The sequence below is a fragment of the Microtus ochrogaster genome, chromosome 19 (assembly GCF_000317375.1).
Source record: "Microtus ochrogaster isolate Prairie Vole_2 chromosome 19, MicOch1.0, whole genome shotgun sequence".
Taxonomy (NCBI): domain Eukaryota; kingdom Metazoa; phylum Chordata; class Mammalia; order Rodentia; family Cricetidae; genus Microtus; species Microtus ochrogaster.
The window spans coordinates 39,815,634-39,835,471 of NC_022021.1; the positions used below are offsets into that span (position 1 = coordinate 39,815,634).

The 19,838-nt window shown below is 33.5% G+C and overlaps 1 protein-coding gene across 6 annotated transcripts in view; it reads left to right on the top strand.

The window, feature by feature from the left end:
• Cdh18 (cadherin 18) overlaps positions 1–19,838 on the top strand; it is a 769,132-nt gene that overhangs the window by 683,672 nt on the left and 65,622 nt on the right. For all 6 annotated transcript variants that reach the window (XM_026783735.1, XM_026783736.1, XM_013349758.2 and 3 more), the window contains 2 exons: positions 4,196–4,363; positions 14,567–14,754. In XM_026783735.1, the coding sequence (XP_026639536.1) occupies positions 4,196–4,363; positions 14,567–14,754 (356 nt within the window). The remainder of the gene's footprint in view (positions 1–4,195; positions 4,364–14,566; positions 14,755–19,838) is intronic.

A 19,838-nucleotide genomic window follows, 5' to 3' on the forward strand; every position in this document is an offset into this window, starting at 1 on the left:
GCCACACATCCATGCTTTTCATCTTTTGTCCCTGTTCTTTGGTGTGCATTTTTTGTCTCTGTCTCCTGGGCCAGGATTCAATATTTGAACATCCTTATATCCTTCTTCCTTTGTGAAAGTCATCAGGTTAAAGGGTTTAAATCGTATATTTATGATAGGTTTAAAATGTAGTTTATCTGATCCTCTCATATACTCACACAATATCTCTTGTGAATTACTAAGATGTCTGCTATAGAATATGTTCAAACCCAGTTTTGCAGCATCACACAAACACACATACACACATACACAGACATACAATGCAACCCACAAGCACTGGTATATAAAATGTCCCCACAAATACCGCTTACAATTGGCTCTAAGGTAAAATATTTTAAATCATCCTTTATCCCATTCCTTTCCTTTGATGCCATTCAGCTCTTCCTTCAGCAAAGGCTCTCAACACCTGATACTGCTCTGCAGTCTATTCTACTTACCTTCATTGTCATCATCTGTGAACTCGTATCCTGATTTCTGAATTGTTCTACACTATCTCTTCCCTGTATAACACCCAAATCCATTTTTGCTAAAATATAAGATTATGTTGTTTCCTTGCATAAAGAATGTTGATGACTTTCCATCTTATTTGCAGGCAGATTCAAAAGCCTTGAAGTTTGCAGGCCCTTATATCCAGAGCTGATTCAATATCTTCAGTCTGATTTATCATATCTCAGCATTTCCTTTAGGTTTTAGGTGAGATGACATCCTTGGTTTATTTTTTTTTTTTCCTCTGTTTGAGAAATTCCACTTGAAAGGGTTTGTGTAATGAATGAGTTCTTTTACCTAAAGCTTTTTTTCTCACATCTTTCTAACATATTAATCACGGCCAATAAGATGGAATCCTACCTAACAAGCAGACATTCATGTGCATATATTTAATTGTACTCATATACATACTTTAGTGATAAACATTCTGCAGCCCAAAGTATGCCAATAATTCTAAAATACGAAGATGTTTGATTTTGTCAACATACTTGTGTTGATTTTTGTCATGGTTTAGCATTCATATCTAATACTTTTTTCTGCAAATATTACTGATAGTCTCATGATTTAAATAAATTGTGATTATTATCTGACAAAAGCACATCATTCTCCTTTGGCTGTGGTTATTTTGGCTTACATTAATGTATGTGGAGATAATTAATGTTTACATGGCCATTAGCTACTCATTACTAATAGGAACTACTCTTTTGGAATGTTGCGGATACCCTTATTTTTAATAATATCTCTTCATTCTTCATTTCTTTTAATGAAATGACTACAAGTTTGAGTTTTCAGCTCTACTTAATGGTGTATCACTTTCTTGAGGTTAGATAATCAAATTTGCATATTTACTTCTGGATTAGTGTTGTTTTATTATGCCAATGGAGAAAATACTCCAAGTTATCTCATGGAGATTATTGAATATGAAGCTGAGAAAAGTTGAATGATAACATTACACCTTGTGGCAAGTCTACCATACAGTCAGAGATCTGCACAAATATCATTGAGAGCACAGATGATGTAAAATCACAGTAATGTATTAGTTAAAGGCAAAAAATCACACGTAAGTTCTTAAGACATAATAATTTCCCATATGTTCTTATAATTTGCCTGTAAACAGTGCCTAAGTTCCTGCAGGTTTTAGAAGCATAACACGTAAGTCTACAGATAAGTGTACCACTCCAAACATGCTGCCTCTTAACCATCCTTAAAACTGTGCACAAAGCCAGTGCTTTTATTTCTCCTTAGTATTTGATACCACTCTATTTCTTTTGTACAATGTCCTTAATTATCTTTCTTAATGTTTTTCCCTATCATGAGTGTAAGCTTCATGTGAAGAGTGCTGTTTGTAAGACTCAAGTAGAGCATGGAGTGTCTATTGAGTGCTATAATCAATAAAGTGTTGAACCAGAGGAACACAAGACTACTTTGAACCCCTGTACTCTTAAGAGTGTTTAGTCTTAGAGTACACACAAACAAATGTCATTTTCCATTGCCATTTTTCCTCAGGCACTGTTTTCTTTTCCAAATCTGGATTGTTTACGTGATATTGTCTTTCTTTGAGTACCTCTTCTCTCTGTTTTGAAAAGTATTTCTTCTTTTTTATAAGATTGTAATATGTACTTACATCATTTTCCTTTTCCCCTGTCTCACTCCAAATTTTTCATACATGCTTTTTGTTTTTCTTTCAAATCAATAGGTACTTTTTGTTTCTATCATTAATTGTTGCTACACACATCTGTGCACACATGTGTATAGGATGTAATTACAATCTAAAAATAAAATAAATAAAAGCACATATATCTCATTAGTATGCAAAAATCAAACTAAGGTGATTTGACAGTACAGTCTCTAAGTATATATCTGAGATAACTCGCCTTGATTTGTTTAGAAAATCTATCATACTGCTGGATACGTGAATGAGTTTTATATCACCAGGTATTATAATTATGCATTTTAACATGAGAAGTTAAAATACTATCTTTATATCTCATCAGCATGCAGCAAATAAAAGGGAAATAAACATGCATTGAGGCCCTAAAACACAATATGGTTCAGTACTTCATATTTGGGTATGAGTACAGATAATCTTCAGTGATTTCCAATGAATAGGAAGCTTTGAGGTGGAGACTGAGGCCAGATGCTAAATTTATCCATTTATTTATGAAATTAGTATGAGAGCTAACATGATTTTTAATCAAACCTATCTATCTTTGGACAATTTTCTCATTTCCAGGTTTGGCATTCCTTTATTTTAAAACAGGTGGTAATTTGAGTCCTTACTGTTCTGGGATATAAGAGTAATTTTATTGCAAAATTACCATGAGCAATTCTGTCACCATCACTCCCAAACTGAAGGTTGAGTCCTGTCATCCTGCTTTCAGAAGGCTAGGTTCAATTTCTTTTCTACTGACTAGATCATTGTCAATACATCTTTGCTCAATGAATAATACCTTTAAGTGAAAATATGGTTTCCTTTCAAGTGTACAATGTCAATTACGTGATTTTTTTTTGCTTTTGCTATATTAATTAAAGTGATAACACAGCAGAAAAATAGCAAGCCAAAGTACTACTTATTATCCTCTGGGAACTTTGGTTTTACCAAATGGTTCTACCATGTACCAATTTGTTCTCTACATCCTATGAATCTTAATTACTATATGATTCAATTTCCTACTTTTGTGATGTATATATTTGATAAAGCACTGTTCTTTGTAAGAGAATTGCAAGGGGATTTGCATATGTATAAATTAGGGGTATCATTTACTATTGTGGTGTCAGATTTATTTTGATAGTGATCATTTTCTTCTCTGTTTACTTTCAGAAAAGCCTCTATCAAATGTCCTTAATTATTTGTTTGATATATATGAAATTGTGGTTTCTATCATTTTCCTGGTGCCTAAGGCTTTCAAATATAAGTCACTATAAATTCAATCAATTCGGTTGCAAAAAACAAATTAGACAAAAAGCAGAATGAAGTATAATAATATCTTATATTGCAACGCATAGATAGATTCAATAATTCTTTCTACTATTATAACTTATCTTCTTTTTACTTTTAACCTGGCTATAAAAATTAACTCTCTCATATAAAAGATATTGTATATAAATGTTTAGTAATTCCAGAACCAGGGAGTCTTATTGGGAAACTTCTAATCGGATACAATGAAAATTATTTTAATGTCAATTACATAGATATTGCTGGTATTTGTCAGAAAGGTCAGATATGGTAATGGGGATGATTTTATAAATGTCTGGAACATCAGTGAAATCAGTCAAATGGTAAATATGGCTGCCACCAATCCTAATGGCCTGATTTTACTCCCCATATCCAACATAGTAGGAAGAGGGAATGTATATTCACATGTTATCCTGTTACTTCAATGTGGGTGTCTTGTGAAGGCTGCTTTGGAGATCCACCTAACCCAGGAAGCACATGGTAAATGATTTCTTATTTTGAGAAAAATGACTGCTTTAAAATATGTATATACAAACAAATGTGTAAATGACTCAGTTTTTCATATTAGTAACATTTTTTTTTCTAAAAAAAATGCTCTCATTTAAAATTGTGCTATTTCAAAGTCAATATTGAGAACACTGTTCATGTTTCTCAAAAATATTACTTGTTCAATGTAAAACTTGTACTGATTGATTTTCAAACTTTATATTCCAGGAGTCATTAGAACAGCTTTACACAATATGGACAGAGAAGCCAGAGAGCATTACTCAGTGGTCATTCAAGCCAAAGACATGGCTGGGCAAGTGGGAGGACTCTCAGGATCCACAACGGTCAATATAACCTTGACTGATGTTAATGACAACCCACCACGGTTCCCACAGAGTACGTAACTTTTCCCTACATCTTGCATTGAGAATTATTATTCATTTATGCAAAACAAATGAAATGATTGAGTATAGAATGTACTGTTTTATGAACTAAGACTATTAAAGTATTCCCATGTCTGTTGCTTGCCTTTGTGCTTGTGTCTTTTCATTAGTGATGTGTAAATATATCACTTGACCTAAGGCCTTGAAATTCTGAGACACATATAGTATAGTGTTAAAGGCATAAGTCATAGTAAAAATTATGTGGTTTTAAAAGTAATGATATATTACTTATTACAAAGGAGGTATGTTTTAGCATTGTCTTAGGTTTAATAATATATTGAATGTTTAGGTTAGCATAGAGTACTTTAGATATTCTAAAAATAAAAATGCAATGGCAGATTTGTAAAGTGATAGACATATTAGTTCTCTTACTTGAATATTATACAAGGTGTAAATGTATTGAAACCTCATATTGCACTGATAAGTATAAACATTATGTCAGTAAAGACAATAAAATTTTAAGTAATGGGAGATCATGGCAGAGTAACTGAATATAATTTTTTCAGCTTGTAACATGAAAGTTTCTGTCTTTTGTATTACATTAGAGCACTTTTATAGGAATATATTCATTAGTTCTCTGAGAATTTCACTTACTGCATTTTAAACATACTCAGTCCCATTTCTCCTACTATTACCCTCCCCATCATCTCATACATTTCAATACCTTTTTTTTTCATAAATATTTTAATATTTAAGTTCTAAATAGCCCCTAAACTTAGGGTATACATGATAGAGGCTGAATGAAGAACTACTTAAAGTAAAATTGCATATTTCAATCCTTATTTCTATCTCTAAAAACTACTGCATTTATAAGTCAGTTAAGATTTTAAAAGATGTTTAAATGATAATGAAATTTTGTCACATGTGGATAATATGGTTTATATAGATGAATCGAGATATGAGACACATGCAGTTGTAATTTAATTATTTTGTCAGATAACAATATTGGTGTGAGAACATTAGTTTATAAAAAAGGGGTAATTGCTCTCTCTGACAAGGAAGCATTAGATTTTTACTCTAACTGAATGTACTGTGGCTTTCTTCCACTTCCAGCATTTTGAACAGATAAAAAAAATTGGGACCCCATCAAACTCAGAAATGGACTTAGAGGTTTCAGATGAAGGCAGTATGTAACCAGAATCTTTTATTCTGTCTTGTCTAAAAAAAATGGTTTTGATTTTGATTAAAACTGAAGGTTAAGATGAATGGTGAATAACTTTGTATCACTAAGATTCTGTTGATATATAGATACATAATTATCAAATAGCTATTTACATAGTGGGATATCATGATAGGCTACTTGAAAAAAACAACCAATAATAAAGCTACATTTTCACAGAGCACTAGGTTGTCCAGGAATCTCTCAATAATTGAAAGCGTATGCAGATCCTTACCTCATTGTGAGATAGATCCAACAAGTAAGAGCTTTCCATTTTTTTTAGTCTATACTTTTGTAATTTTCATCTTTCTTCACAGAACTCAAAGATATTTCCTAACAGACCATTGCAATTGACTTTAGTGTCAATGCTTTCTTTATATCACACTAAATTAGGACCTTAAGTAATTTCTTTTTCCATTAATCGAATATGTATAGCAAGAAAATAAAATTTTTGTAATCATTCCATCTTAGAGTAAATAAACCCTGTCTTTATTTGAAACATCTGATTGCAATATTATCCTATACACATTTTTCTTTTAATTTAGATTCAACAGAATTTTCTTTTATAACGTATTCTCTTATATTTTATGTAGTTAAGTTGTGATGCACATAGGCACTTCCCCATGTAATCCCTTTTTAACGTTCTGTATTGATCAGTGAGAAAATTCTGTCACAATCTATTCAAGTTTCTTACTTATGTGCCAGTCATTATACTACTATACCTGTTGCATGTGCATCATCAGTCTATTGCCCTTTATTTTGTAGATATACTTTTATCAGTATTATTTAAGCTGGATATTTTATACTATCTGTATTCTCGATAGATGAGTCTACTTCTCTGCTTTTTCAATTCCCAGTGAACTTAGCAGCCACATTAACTAAGCACAAATTTCAGTAATGGAATACTCTGCTGTGTTCAAACTTTCTAATGCAGAGCTTTGGTTCAAGATAAAGATCTCCTCCCTTTTATTTAAATGTAATGAACAGACTTAATTTATAACCTTTCCCTAATACTTCCAATTTAAAAGTCATTGTGTTGAACTTTTTCTCTTCTTTCTAGTTCTTGACAACATAAAAGCAATTAGAGTTATCACTGCTTGGGGAAGGGATATATATATTAAAGTGGTCAAGGGCTGGTGAGCTAAATACCTTTTCATTACCCATCAGGACTGTATTTCTGAAGTGTGCTTTAGAAAAGTATTACCAGTTCACAGTGAAGTCAAAGAAATCATGAGAAAAGATCTCATATGGTGCATGAAATTATAGCCCATTCAGAAACAAAAATGGGGAATAATGAGGTTGGTTTGGCTACTGTGCTAAAATTCTGGAAGCATTCGAAGACATTAAAAGAAAAATGTGCTAATATGGTACAATATAACAAATGAATTCCAAAATGGGAAAGAGTTTTGTTAATGTGATACATATATATATATATATAATGCTGAAAGTCCCATGTGGTTGCTTCACAATATGTCACAGAAGGTCTAATCTTCATTCACAGCAAAACTAATATTTTAGTACAAGTAGTTATATTACCTCCACTTTAGGGATCTAATTCTTATCATTTGAATCCCTTGTTTTTGTAGCTTTTATCCTTAATTTTATTGATTTTTATTGAGCTGTACATTTTTTCTCTGCTCCCTTCTTTGCCTCTCCCCTACCCTTCAACCCTCTCCCAAGGTCCCCATGCTCCCAATTTACTCAGGAGATCTTATCTTTTTCTACTTCCCATGTAGATTAGATCCATGTGTGTCTCAGAGTACTCATTGTTGCCTAGGTTCTCTAGGATTGTGAATCGTGGGCTGTTCTTCTTTGCTTTATGTTTACAACCTAAATACCCCGCGACTGCAGAATGGATGAGGAAAATGTGGTACATTTACACAATGGAGTACTTCACAGTAGAAAAAAAAATAATGCCATCTTGAATTTTGCAGACAAATGGATGGAGCTAGAAAACATCATTTTGAGTGAGGTAACCCAGACCCACAAAGACAATTATCACATGTACTCACTCATAAGTGGTTTTTTTTATCCTTATTTTTTCCATTTGAAAGAAAGTTTAATATTTCTAATGGATATTGTATTTAGTTTAATCTTATTTTATAAGTATAACTCATCATAATCTCTTAATTTTATTTCAGTTGATAAATATTGTATGTTTTTGCAAGTTAAATTTTATTCCAGACCTACGCCAGAATATTTCAAGCAGTTTTCTAAGTATATGTTATGCTCTCTTGTTTCACCATTCCTCACGGTATTTCAAACAAAATCTTCCTCCTAGTGTCTGTTGCAGTGCTCTGTGACCTGAGGTTCTGATGGTTACACCTGTAACTGTTTTGGATCAGCACAATGCATATTGTCACAAGAAAGCATGCTTATCCAATAAATACTCTGTATATTGTGAGTGGTCAGCTGGTCACCCCATCATGTATATCTCTCTCCTTGATATATTATCTTTTCTGATAGACAGTATTGAAATTAAACCAAGTGTTAATACTCCAATTGCTTCTGATTTCCCTAGTAAAAAAAAGTTATATATTTTTTATGTTGGATTAAAAATGAACAATTACATTCAGGAAGGATGACATGATCTCAAATACAGATTAGTTATAAAACTAAGATTAGTTAAGCTGTAGCTTCAAAGGATCACAAAGGAAGTCAAAATCACTTTCCAACAAAATTGTGATTTATCAGAATGGGAAGAAGCCATATTGCTGATTATCAAATAACTGTGATGATCTGGAAAAGAGACACAGTCACACACTATTCCATTAAACAGAAGCCTAGAGGAGGTCAGAATGACTCTGAATTCTATGATGGGGGAGAAATTGAAGATGAAGTTGAAGAGGATAGAAGCAGAGCTAGCTGTGGTTGTTTCATGAATTTGAAATGCAGACACGTAATATACATAACTTAAAATCAAGGTCAGGCATCAGGTGATGAGGAAATTATAGCAGATTATCTAAAGATCTTACATGGTGAGTTAACAGATACTACGTGACTAGGAATTGTGTTCTTTATATGTTGTCCTGGGTTCAGGTATAAGGCTTATCAACCATCTGTAATTCTATCACTACAGGTCTGAGGTCCTCTTCTGACCTCTCCAGGCATCTACACTCATGTGCAGGCACACGCACACACACACACACACACACACACACACACACACACACACACACATTGACACACATAAGTTAACATAATATTAAAATAAAAGATGCTAGACAAGTAATGAAAGATATTATTCTGGACAACAGATTTTCAATGCAGAAGTTTAGTCCTTTATTTACCAACAACAGTAACAACAAAACCATTCCATCTTAGATTTGATACTTATGAAAATGCCAATTCTTGATTTAAAATCTTAAGAGCACAGAGTGACTCACTTCGCAGGGTTAATACAGCTTCAACACTAAATGGAAACCAGTTCTAATTTACATAGAAACCCCAGGATCTGTCATGTTGTACTGAAGCTGCTGCACAAGTTGAAGCAAAAAAGCCCAGATCACAGGGCAACTGTTTACAGTAAACTTTGTAGTTGTTTTTACTCTTTACTCTTTGTTCTTTTTGGTCTTTGGGGACTTGGCACTCAGTTCCCAAATAGTCTGATTAGACTTATTACTTATAAATGCCTGGCCTAAGCTTGCTTTTGTTCTTTCTTTCTTTCTTTCTTTCTTTCTTTCTTTCTTTCTTTCTTTCTTTCTTTCTTTCTTTCTTCTCTCTCTCTCTCTCTCTCTCTCTCTCTCTCTCTCTCTCTCTCTTTCTTTATTTTTTTCCTATTTTTGAGTTTTTGAGACAGAGTTTCTCTGTAGCTTTGGAACCTATCCTGGAACTAGTTTTTGTAGACCAGGCTGGTCTCAAACTCACAGAGATGGCATGACTTTGCCTCTTGGGTGTTGGGATTAAAGGAGTGAGCCATCATGGCTAGGTTCTATCTGGCTTTTCTTAATTTAAATTATTGCAACTACTTTTGCCTCTGGGCTTACCTTAATCTGTTTCTGTATATCTTTTCTTTCCTTCTTATTCTGTGTCTGGCTGTGTGACTTGATGGCTTGCCCCTTATTTCTAGCTCCTTGGTCTTTTTAGCCCAGATTTCTCCTCCTATTTATTTCTCTGCCTGCCAACCCTGTCTATCCTTTCTCTTGCCTTGCTACTGGCCATTCAGCTCAGTAATATCTTTCTGTTTGATGTAAAGAAAAGCAAAAAATTACCAATGAGAATAAGTGTAATATTTAGAATGTAATAAGGGTTTTTCTGGTGTGACACATTAGTAAGAATAGATTCTTTTCTACAGTTCACAAATATCCTAGTCAAAAGAAACTGACTAGGTTCCAGTACCGGCATAGCTTTCATTCATTGAATGGGCCTTAAGTCTACTTAAACAGCTGATAGTTGCCACTGACCTGTGGGTGCTATTATGCACTCACCTGTGGATGGTATTATAAATATCCTTAATCTATTGCACAATAAAGCATTTAGAAACAATTGACAGTTTCAGCCAAATGGTGAGGCACAAAATCAACTTCTGAATCAGCGGTTTTTCTGTACACCAGCATGGAACACCTCGAGAAAAGTTCATAGATACACTCCCATCTACAGTAAATCAACAATAATAGAATGTCTTTGTATAAATCTAATCAAGGAGAGGAAAACGTCAATGCAATGAAAACCTCAAAAATCTAAAGAAATAAAATTAAGTACACCATTCCTCACTAAAATAGAAAAAAATATCTAAACTTTATATCAAAACAGAAAAGACCCTACATAAACAAAGCAAACTTGAGCTTGAAGAAGTAGACTGGAGGGATGGCTTTTCCAGACTTCAAAATAAAGAATGTTTGAATAAATATATAACGGCATATTCAACAGATTCTATAATACCATAAAATAGCTTTTTGTGTGATAGAAGGAATTTGTGACTTACTTTATTGAGAAATCCACCTAAATGTGGTATTCAGTCATGGAATGAGTAATGTCCCAAGGAATGCAGTAGTTCATGTCTTTGGACTGGACCATAGGGGTATGCTCACCTCAGAGAACTGATTACAGACGCTTCTTTCCCTTTAAATTCCTTGGGAAATCTTCCAAAATTATTAGAATATCAGGTATTTTTTAACAATTATAATTTTAATTTAAGAGGTATAAAATATTGCTTTTTTCTGATCCCCTGATGAGACATATCATGTGACAGTGTAATCTCACCCAATAGAACTTATTTCTTGCTCCATGCATTTACATAAATTAAAGTTTATGATTTCCATTTGCTTTAGAGCTGAATAGTACTTCATAGTGTACATATTCCACATTTCATTGGCAATTTATTTATGAAGTACTTTTAGGTGTTTTCTATTTTCTACCTATTTTTAGCAGTGCAGCAATAAACATGACTGAGAAAATATCTACGGAATTGGGTTTCAAGTTCTTAGGGCATATGTCAATTAGTGGTGTATTTTGGGCCATGTGGTAGATTAATTTTTAGTTTCCTCAGAATGCTCCACACTGCTGTCTAGAATGTCTATAATTCCACTTAGAGAAAATAAGCTTTCCATTTTCCTTGCAATGTCCCCAGCATTTTTTTTATCGGTGACTATGCTCATATTCACAACACTGACTGGTGTAAAATGAAATGCCAGCGATGTTTTTATTGTAATTTCTTAATTGCTAGGAATGATCATCATTTTTCAAAGATATTTCTTAGTCACTTTTATTCCTTTGAGAACTTTGTGTACTTCAATTTCCTCCTTTATTTCTTTGATGTTTCTTTCTTACTATATATTTTCAAACACTATATTTCATAAGACAATAAGTTAGCATCTTGATCTCCTTCCTATTATTAATGATATGTTTTCATTCTTTCCCTATTTAGTACAATATTGAATATTGTATCTATTACAATGAGACTTTTCATTTCTTTTTGTATCTTTTTGAAATGTCATTATAGGATTGATTTTGACATATAAAACCTATTGATTTTATCTTATACACTAAATTTTGAGTCCACTTTTGTGATGTAGTTAAGCTACCTGTTGTCATATAATGACCTACTCTTCCATATCTATAATAAAACCAGTTTGATTGTGGTGAATATGTTTTGAAGTGTTCATAAGAATATGGTTGCAAGCATTTTAGTTACAAAAATGTGTGTATGATCACCAGATATATTGATCTAATATTTTATTTTTGTTTGTTTTCCTCATGACTTTTTTTTTTTTGGTTTTGCACAAAAATAGTGCTGACTTCTTCTTTTTTTTTTTTTTTTTTTTTTTTTGATTTTTCGAGACAGGGTTTCTCCGTAGCTTTTTGGTTCCTGTCCTGGAACTAGCTCTTGTAGTTAGTGTGAGGCCTCGAACTCACAGAGATCCTCCTGCCTCTGCCTCCCTAGTGCTGGGATTAAAGGCATGCGCCACCACCGCTCTAGTGCTGACTTCTTAAATGGAATTTTGAGGTGTTTCTTCGTTTTCAAATAAATAAAATAATCTTGATGTAAAGACAAAAAATTAGGGCAATGAACGTGCCTACTCCTACATGTTCAGTTGACTTTGTACTTTTTTTTCTAAAATTAAACACTTAATAAATTAAAAAATAATAATATGAGAAGAAGTGATTTCAGTTACTCTATGAAGAGCTACTGGAAATCACCAATGGACATATTCGTGTTTCTGGATTCAGATGATTTTAGCTAAGAAACTTTTTAGTTAATGCTTCAAATTCATTACTAGTTGTAGATGTACTGGTGGCAGTGGTGATGATGATGACAGTGGTGATGCTTATGGTAGGTTACATGCATTAGAAATTCATCAAGTAACCTTTTTAGAATTTTTAATTTTTTTTGAATGCAGGGTGAAACATTAATGCCCCACTGGTAGCTATTGTAAGCTCCCTCCTTTTCATCTTTAATTTCTGTATTTGGATTTTCTCCCTCTTACTTTTTGTTAGTGCGGTTGAGGTATGAGAATTTCTATTTTTTCTTTCTGGCTTAAATCTCATTTTCAATCCTCACAACCCTTCCTCCTCACTCCTGGATCTCTCTCTAGATTCATTACATTTTTATGTGTAACCAGTTTAGTTTTACCAGTATCATGTGTCTGACCTTTAGATGGTAATTAGCCATTGGAGCAAGGTGTGGTTACCATTGGGAGAACAAAAGTGAAGGCAGTTTTCCACTTGCTTTAATCTATTATCAAAAAAAAAAGTTTCTCAGTTATGGCTAAAGCTGTCTAACTCTCATGTCTCCATGTCTGATTATTGTAGACCATTCTTATCCAAGCCCTTACGGGCATCTGAAGGTACTATGAATCCGTGATCGGTTGAAGTGGTTGTGTACTGCCCTGAAAATGGTTATTTCACTGTCCTTTTACCTATATTCTGACTCCTAATTTTTCCAACTCTCTCTGACATCATGTTCAACCATGCCCAGGTGATAATGGTATACTTGTCTTGTTTGGGACTGAGCACTTAACTTGCTCTTTCTCAACACCAATTGAGTACAACCATAAGCCTTTCTCAGGCACCACATTTCACTGGAAAGAGCGGTTTCTATGACTAAGGCTGAGAACAGTAATTGACTATGACTTTTTTATATATGCAGAATGTGATTAGAAAATATGTCAATTTGGAGAACTGATACAATTCAGCTGCTTCCTCTGGGTGTCCTCCCTGTTATAGGCTCTTAATGGAGTTTGCAGTGCCAGGTGTGGATGCGGTCCTGTGGAGACTCAGATTTAGGGGAAACTCAGCTTCTTCCATAATAGGCACACTCCTGTTTCACAGCAGACACATATTATATGGCTGGTTAGTATTCTACTTAGAGAGATTTGTAACCGGATGATATGTTTGGTGCATTTCTTCTCTAGGAAACTGTATGTTATCTTAAGCTCCACAAAACCTGGACAGTGAGGAGTACTCATGGCTGCTGGATATGAAATGTCCTGCTTGATTACAATCTCATTTTTCTATATGATACCAACAGCATGAGTCTTTAACAATAGGTTCTCATTGTCTGTGTTCTGGTGGCGAACCAATAGAAATGACAGGAACCTAAGCTGAGCAGCATCTATGGTCTCTATGGTCCACAAGTCAAGAGAAAGCTTCTTCCCCTCCTTGAAAAAAATGCCTTCTAGATGAAGCTGTTGTTAGCCTTTTAGAGTATCTTCATTCCAAACCTTATATTTAATAAGTATATATTGTTTGCTTATCATTATTAATTTGATTATTTAAATGCTATTTAAATGACTATAGGAACACCAACTCAAGTTTTATATCAGTAAAGCATCAGTTCTCTTTTAGTATTATTTCCAAATCATTAGCAATGATAGTGATAGGGTGAAGATGTTTTACACTTTGGATCAACAGTCAAAATTGAAGTCACCACACAACACAATACATCACTATGTGTATGGACTTCCATTATTCAGCTGGCCTACTGATTTGTTTTTAGTTGTGAACAAATTTACAGATAAAATTAGAAATATTTGATAAATTTCTAAATATATTTCATAATTTTTATTGCTATTGCTTATGTATTTTAGTAAGTAAATTATTCATAAATTTATAGCCTATGTTTTGTGGTATCATTTTTTCCTTTTCCTTGTTAAGTTTAAAGCATATACTCTTTCACACATGCATATATAAATACATATACATATATTAATATCATTGCATATTTGAACTTCACACCAAGGGGAAGTGAAAGTAAAGTGGGATTAAATTTATGATTGACTAATTCAAAACTTATTCCATATAGAATTTCCTATTATTTTTCTCTTTAGTTTTGTATAAATAATGAAATAATTCATATTATAGTACTCAAATTATTTTATATATACTGTCACATGTAAAAAACCTAATAAAATACTTTAAAAGATTAAGAGAGACCAATGAGTTTATTCTATGCAATGTCATTTGACGAAGTTGATGAGATACTAGTCATTGTTTTCATATGAGATATGTACTCCATAAAAGCTATTGTAAGTGACTTTAATATGAAATCTTTTTCAGAACACTATCAGCTGTATGTTCCTGAGTCTGCTCAAGTTGGTTCAGCTGTTGGAAAAATAAAGGCAAATGATGCAGACACAGGCTCAAATGCAGATATGACTTATTCTATCACTAATGGAGATGGGATTGGGATATTCTCTATCTCCACAGACAAAGACACCAGGGAAGGAATACTCTCCTTAAAGAAGGTAAGCAAACAAAAAATAGTGTTGATTCAAATTATCCCATCAATATTTCAAACAATCAAAATTTGCCAGAAATATGAATAACCCTGTTTTCTAGTGACTAAAAGGAAAGGTGTTTAGGTAAGATTATATAAGAAGGAGCAGAATTATTGAAAGAGACATAAAATCAGTAGCTTGCTGTGAGATTGCATCTTCTAATCATGTCAGAAGCTCACACATATGGTCTGACCAACATGACTGCCTACACATGAGCTGAGCAATGCCAACATCAACATCCATGCTTAAGTTAATGGGAGATAGTGAGTGATTCCTTACTTAACTTTATGAAAAAAAAATCTACAGACAACTAAGGCATGCAGAAAAGTGGAAATAGTCTTCCTCGGGGAAGAACACAGCAATTGATTATCAAATACCAAATGGTCGATGTTGAGAACATTCATAGAAGTAACATTATACTGATTAAGTACATTATACTTAGGAATATATTTGTGTATAAATATAAATATATATATACATATATATGCATGTAATAACAATTAATGAAGAAATAAAGAAGCCATGAATTTTCAAGAGAGTGAGTAGGGGTATATAGGAGAGCTTGACAAAAGAAAGAGAAAGGAGAAATTTTGGAGTTATAATCTCTTAGAGAAAAAATGATAAAAATTTAAAGAAATATCTTAAATGATATTAAATCTTATTGTATAAAAATGTTAATATGTTTTCTGATGCAACTGCTAAGCAACAGAAAAATACCTGAGAACCTGAATCTCAAAAAGCAGATATGTCTCAGCTTTCAACTACTCTTGCCATTCTATGCTGTGATCTCTTCCTTGCTGGAGGTCAGCCTTCTCTCTGTCAGCCATGTTTATTAATACCTTATCTTTCGCTCATCCACGTTGCTCTCCTTGCATTCAGGTTCATTTGATTCTTCGGTTTTGCCCTTTGCCTCACCTTTATTCATACGTCCAGCATTTTTAGAATATAGCTCATTGAATTTTATCTGCTTTCATGTTACGAATTCCATTTCTTTTATTTTTTCTCTAAATGCATATAAAATGAATCCTGAAAGATTAAAATAACTGTTTTTCAAAATACTTACATTTGTGCGAAAGAATTTTAGATTTCGGCATGATAGATTTATAATGAATTCAAGGTTAGTTACTGCCATTAGCTTTATTATACTAATTTATGTAACATCCATAGATTTCCAATACAACAGTCTTGTTTTACACTTATTAGGAAGTACCAATAATTTTATAGCAATAGAGCCTTTAGATCTATTTATTACTTACATGTTCTTTATTTTTTAAATTTCTTAACTACAAAACAGCCTTGTTATATGAATTTAACTATTACATTCTGTTCTTAAGATCAAAACACACTCAATTTTATAATTCAATAAGAACACAGACAATTACCATAGAAAGATTCCAAACCTTTAAATAGGTTCAGATTTCCTCTTGGAAAGATGGCAAGTTCAGATTCCTTGTGTCTGATCTAATGCGTATTTTCAAGATAAGCAACAATGGCATTGGGTATTTGCCATTTCAGCAATCACTCAGGTAATACTTCTGCAGGAAAATAAATGCCCAGAAGTGAGTTGAGATAAAATGTATTCTAAGCTAAAGATGTTGAAGTGAATTTATCCATCTGACTGCTTATCTGACAATGTATGTCACAGATACTTTTTTTTATCTGAAAAGTATACTATCTCTTCTATCCTTCTCCTAATGATTTATATTGATATAACATGAATAGTGAGTTGCTCTCTTGAAAGAACAGGAATAAAGGAAATTGTGAAAAAAATTAGGGAAGCATGTCTCCTTGTTTGTTAAGCTATATAATAATGTAGGAAAGCTAATAAAGCAAGAGAATATTAGCGTAATGGTATGTGGTAATTTTAAGGAGAAATGTCCCCATACAGAAGGACCAAAGCTCAGTATGGAATAAGCACAAGCGATAATTCAAGAGGGTTAATTTTAAGAGACGTATTGGAGGAAAAGACTGTCTTGAAGAGAATCAATAGAATAGAAGAATATGGTATTTTATGATAGAGTGCATCGGACAATCTCCATTGAGAAACATGAAGGGCAGGGATTAAGTATTGTTACTAATACATTTACAATCTAGTTGCAGCATTCTTGTATTGAGGTCACCTCAGTACTGAACCTTATTAAGTTCATACAATTTAAGACAGTATTAGATTTTCGGGGAAAAAAGCTTATAGGGGCCAGTTTTTCTGTACCAGTAAAGTACAAAAAATTTTAATGACATTGAGGACAATGAAGAACTCTTACCATCTGCATGATCATAGCTAATTTTCCACAATAAGAAACAGATGAGCCGGGCGGTGGTGGCTCACGCCTTTAATCCCAGCACTTGGGAGGCAGAGACAGGCGGATCTCTGTGAGTTCAAGGCCAGCTGGTCTACAAGAGCTAGTTCCAGGACAGGAACCAAAAGCTGTGGAGAAACCCTGTCTCGAAAAATCCAAAAAAAAAAAAAAAAAGAAAAAGACAAGAAACAGATGAATATATGTTTACACATTTGATTGATATCATTTTATTTTGATTTTATTGATATCATCTATGAATAAAGTGGGTGTTTTGAAAGAATTATTTCTATTGGCTAAATGTAAGTGAGAGTATACTGAAAATAGTCTTGATAATTAGTTCTAATTGGCTCCAATTAGAAGTGTTAACTCACTTGGTTATACTTCTTCAGAGTTGAATTATTGTTAGCTCTTATAAAATTGTTATATCTTCAGATTAATATTATCAATTTTACAATTATTTATAGAAAACTGTAATTTGAAAATGAACTCTGTTCCTTAGTGTATTTTAACCCTCCGAAGATACTGGTTCAAGTGGCAAGACACGAATAAAGCAGTCCTTGGAAACTTGTTTCTCATTTAATCTGTAAGGCAGCTCACCTTAGTCAGCAGGGCAGAAAAGCCAATCTCCTCAGCGATCAAAGTCAGCGCTGCTCTGCAAATCAGCTGCAGACACAGCTGCTCATCCCAGTCATATCATCGCTCCATCAGGAAATTGCCAGGCTGAATTCACTGATGCATTGCATGGTACATTGTAAATACACTTTGATAAGTTTCATTCATAGCTTAATGGAGCCTGTCTAGGAGGAAAGGTGAAAAAGATAAGGATGAATGTAAGTTCCATCCATTCCTCTGCAAAAAAAAAAAATCCTCTAAAGCTTGAGAATGGACTTCTGTCTAGGAATCTCTCTTAGAACCTCTTCTTATGGTCACTATGTAAATAGGTACCTTTACAGAAGCTGTTCTAGTTATTATTGCTGTTAATGTATTTAGATTTACTTATTTTATTTATTTGTGTGACTGTTTTGCTTGAATGTCGTTATATATTTTACTTGTGTTTCTGGTGCCTGTAGAGGTGATTTTTCCCTTGGAAAAAGACTTATGTATGGTTTTAGAGTAGCATATGAGATCTCAGCATCAAATCCATGTCTTTTGCAAAACAACTGCTCTTCACAATGACGACATTTCTCCAGCATGTCATTTTAAGTTTAAGATTCCAATTTTATTTGTTATTTTAATTACTTTATCAACTGCTATTTTATACCTATTTATCATTTTTTATCTTATTTTACTTTCTATAAACCTATTAGCTGAAGACATAAGCTATTGTTTTCTTTTAAATAATTCATGGAATTTTATTCATTCTTTGTCTTCACATAAATAAAAGACAATTTCAACTTAATTTGTGCTTATTATTCATCAGACAAATATTTGGTATGAATGCACATTATCTATTTGAGCTTTACAACTGCTTCCTATGGAAACTTCTACACTATCATGAATTAATATTATCAATTCATCATCTGGGTCATGTTAGACTTATTGTTGTAGGTTACTGTGCGTTGCTTTTTGTGTGCATATGAAGGCTTTAAAATACGAATTTGTACAATATGTTTTTATTACATTTCTACCCATCCTCTCTAATAATTGCCCCTGACTCTCAACTCACCCAACTTTATAATCAAAGCAAACAGTTAAAAACAATAAAATCATAAACATTAACAAAATGAAATTAAAATCACACAAAAATATGTATAAAAATATGTATAACATTTTGTGTTAGACAACGACTTCTAGACGTCCTTGACGATGATTGGCACCCCTCTGTCACTCCCCTGGAGAAACTGATTTTCCCTCTCTCATTAGATACAAATTTCACATAGCCTCTTTGTTATCACTGGGATTTTTTCTCCCTGTTAAAACTTTGTTTGTCTTGACCATGTAAGCCTTCCATGTGCTGTCTCTGTTTCTGTGAGCTATATTTCCATCAGTCCTGTCATTTCTAGAAGGCACAGGTTCCTCAGAGCCATCCACCACCTCTGGCTTTTATAATCTTTTCATCTCTTTTTCTGTAAAGATCCCTGAATCTTCAAGAGGGCAGTATGAGTATGGTTAATACATTCAAGTAGTACTGAGAACTCCAATGTCTTTCACTGTAGAGTATCCAGTTATAAGTCTGTGTTCATTACCACCATTACAAAAAGAAGCGTCTCAAATAGGGGTCAATCAGTGCAATATGTCCTTTGGAATCATTTTATTTGCTATACTCCCCTAAAGAATAATAGAGTAAGGTTTCCGCCTAGAGCCCATGTCCTATCTAGTCTCAGGTGTTTGACCTGATTAACAGTGTCTCATACGCTTCCACTAAAGTGAGTCAACCTTAAATCTATTTTTAAGTGGTTGGTTAGCACATAACATCTTTGTGCTAGTATATCAAAAGGCAGATTGCTGGTGTGAGTCAGAGTGTTTGTATCTAGTTGATACTAATAGCTACTTTTTTTTGTCTGGTATAACACATGGTACCTTCCAGCTTGTCAGCAGTGGTAAAGCTTCCAGTTGGCCACCAATTTATTTCTCTGTATTCAACAACACACGCCTTTGATTCTTAAAGGCTCTGTTATTTGGGAATTTATTTTGGTCTACTAGAAACAATAAAAGAAGAGTCAGGCCGGGTGGTGGTGGCGCACGCCTTTAATCCCAGCACTCGGGAGGCAGAGGCAGGCGGATCTCTGTGAGTTCGAGGCCAGCCTGGTCTAC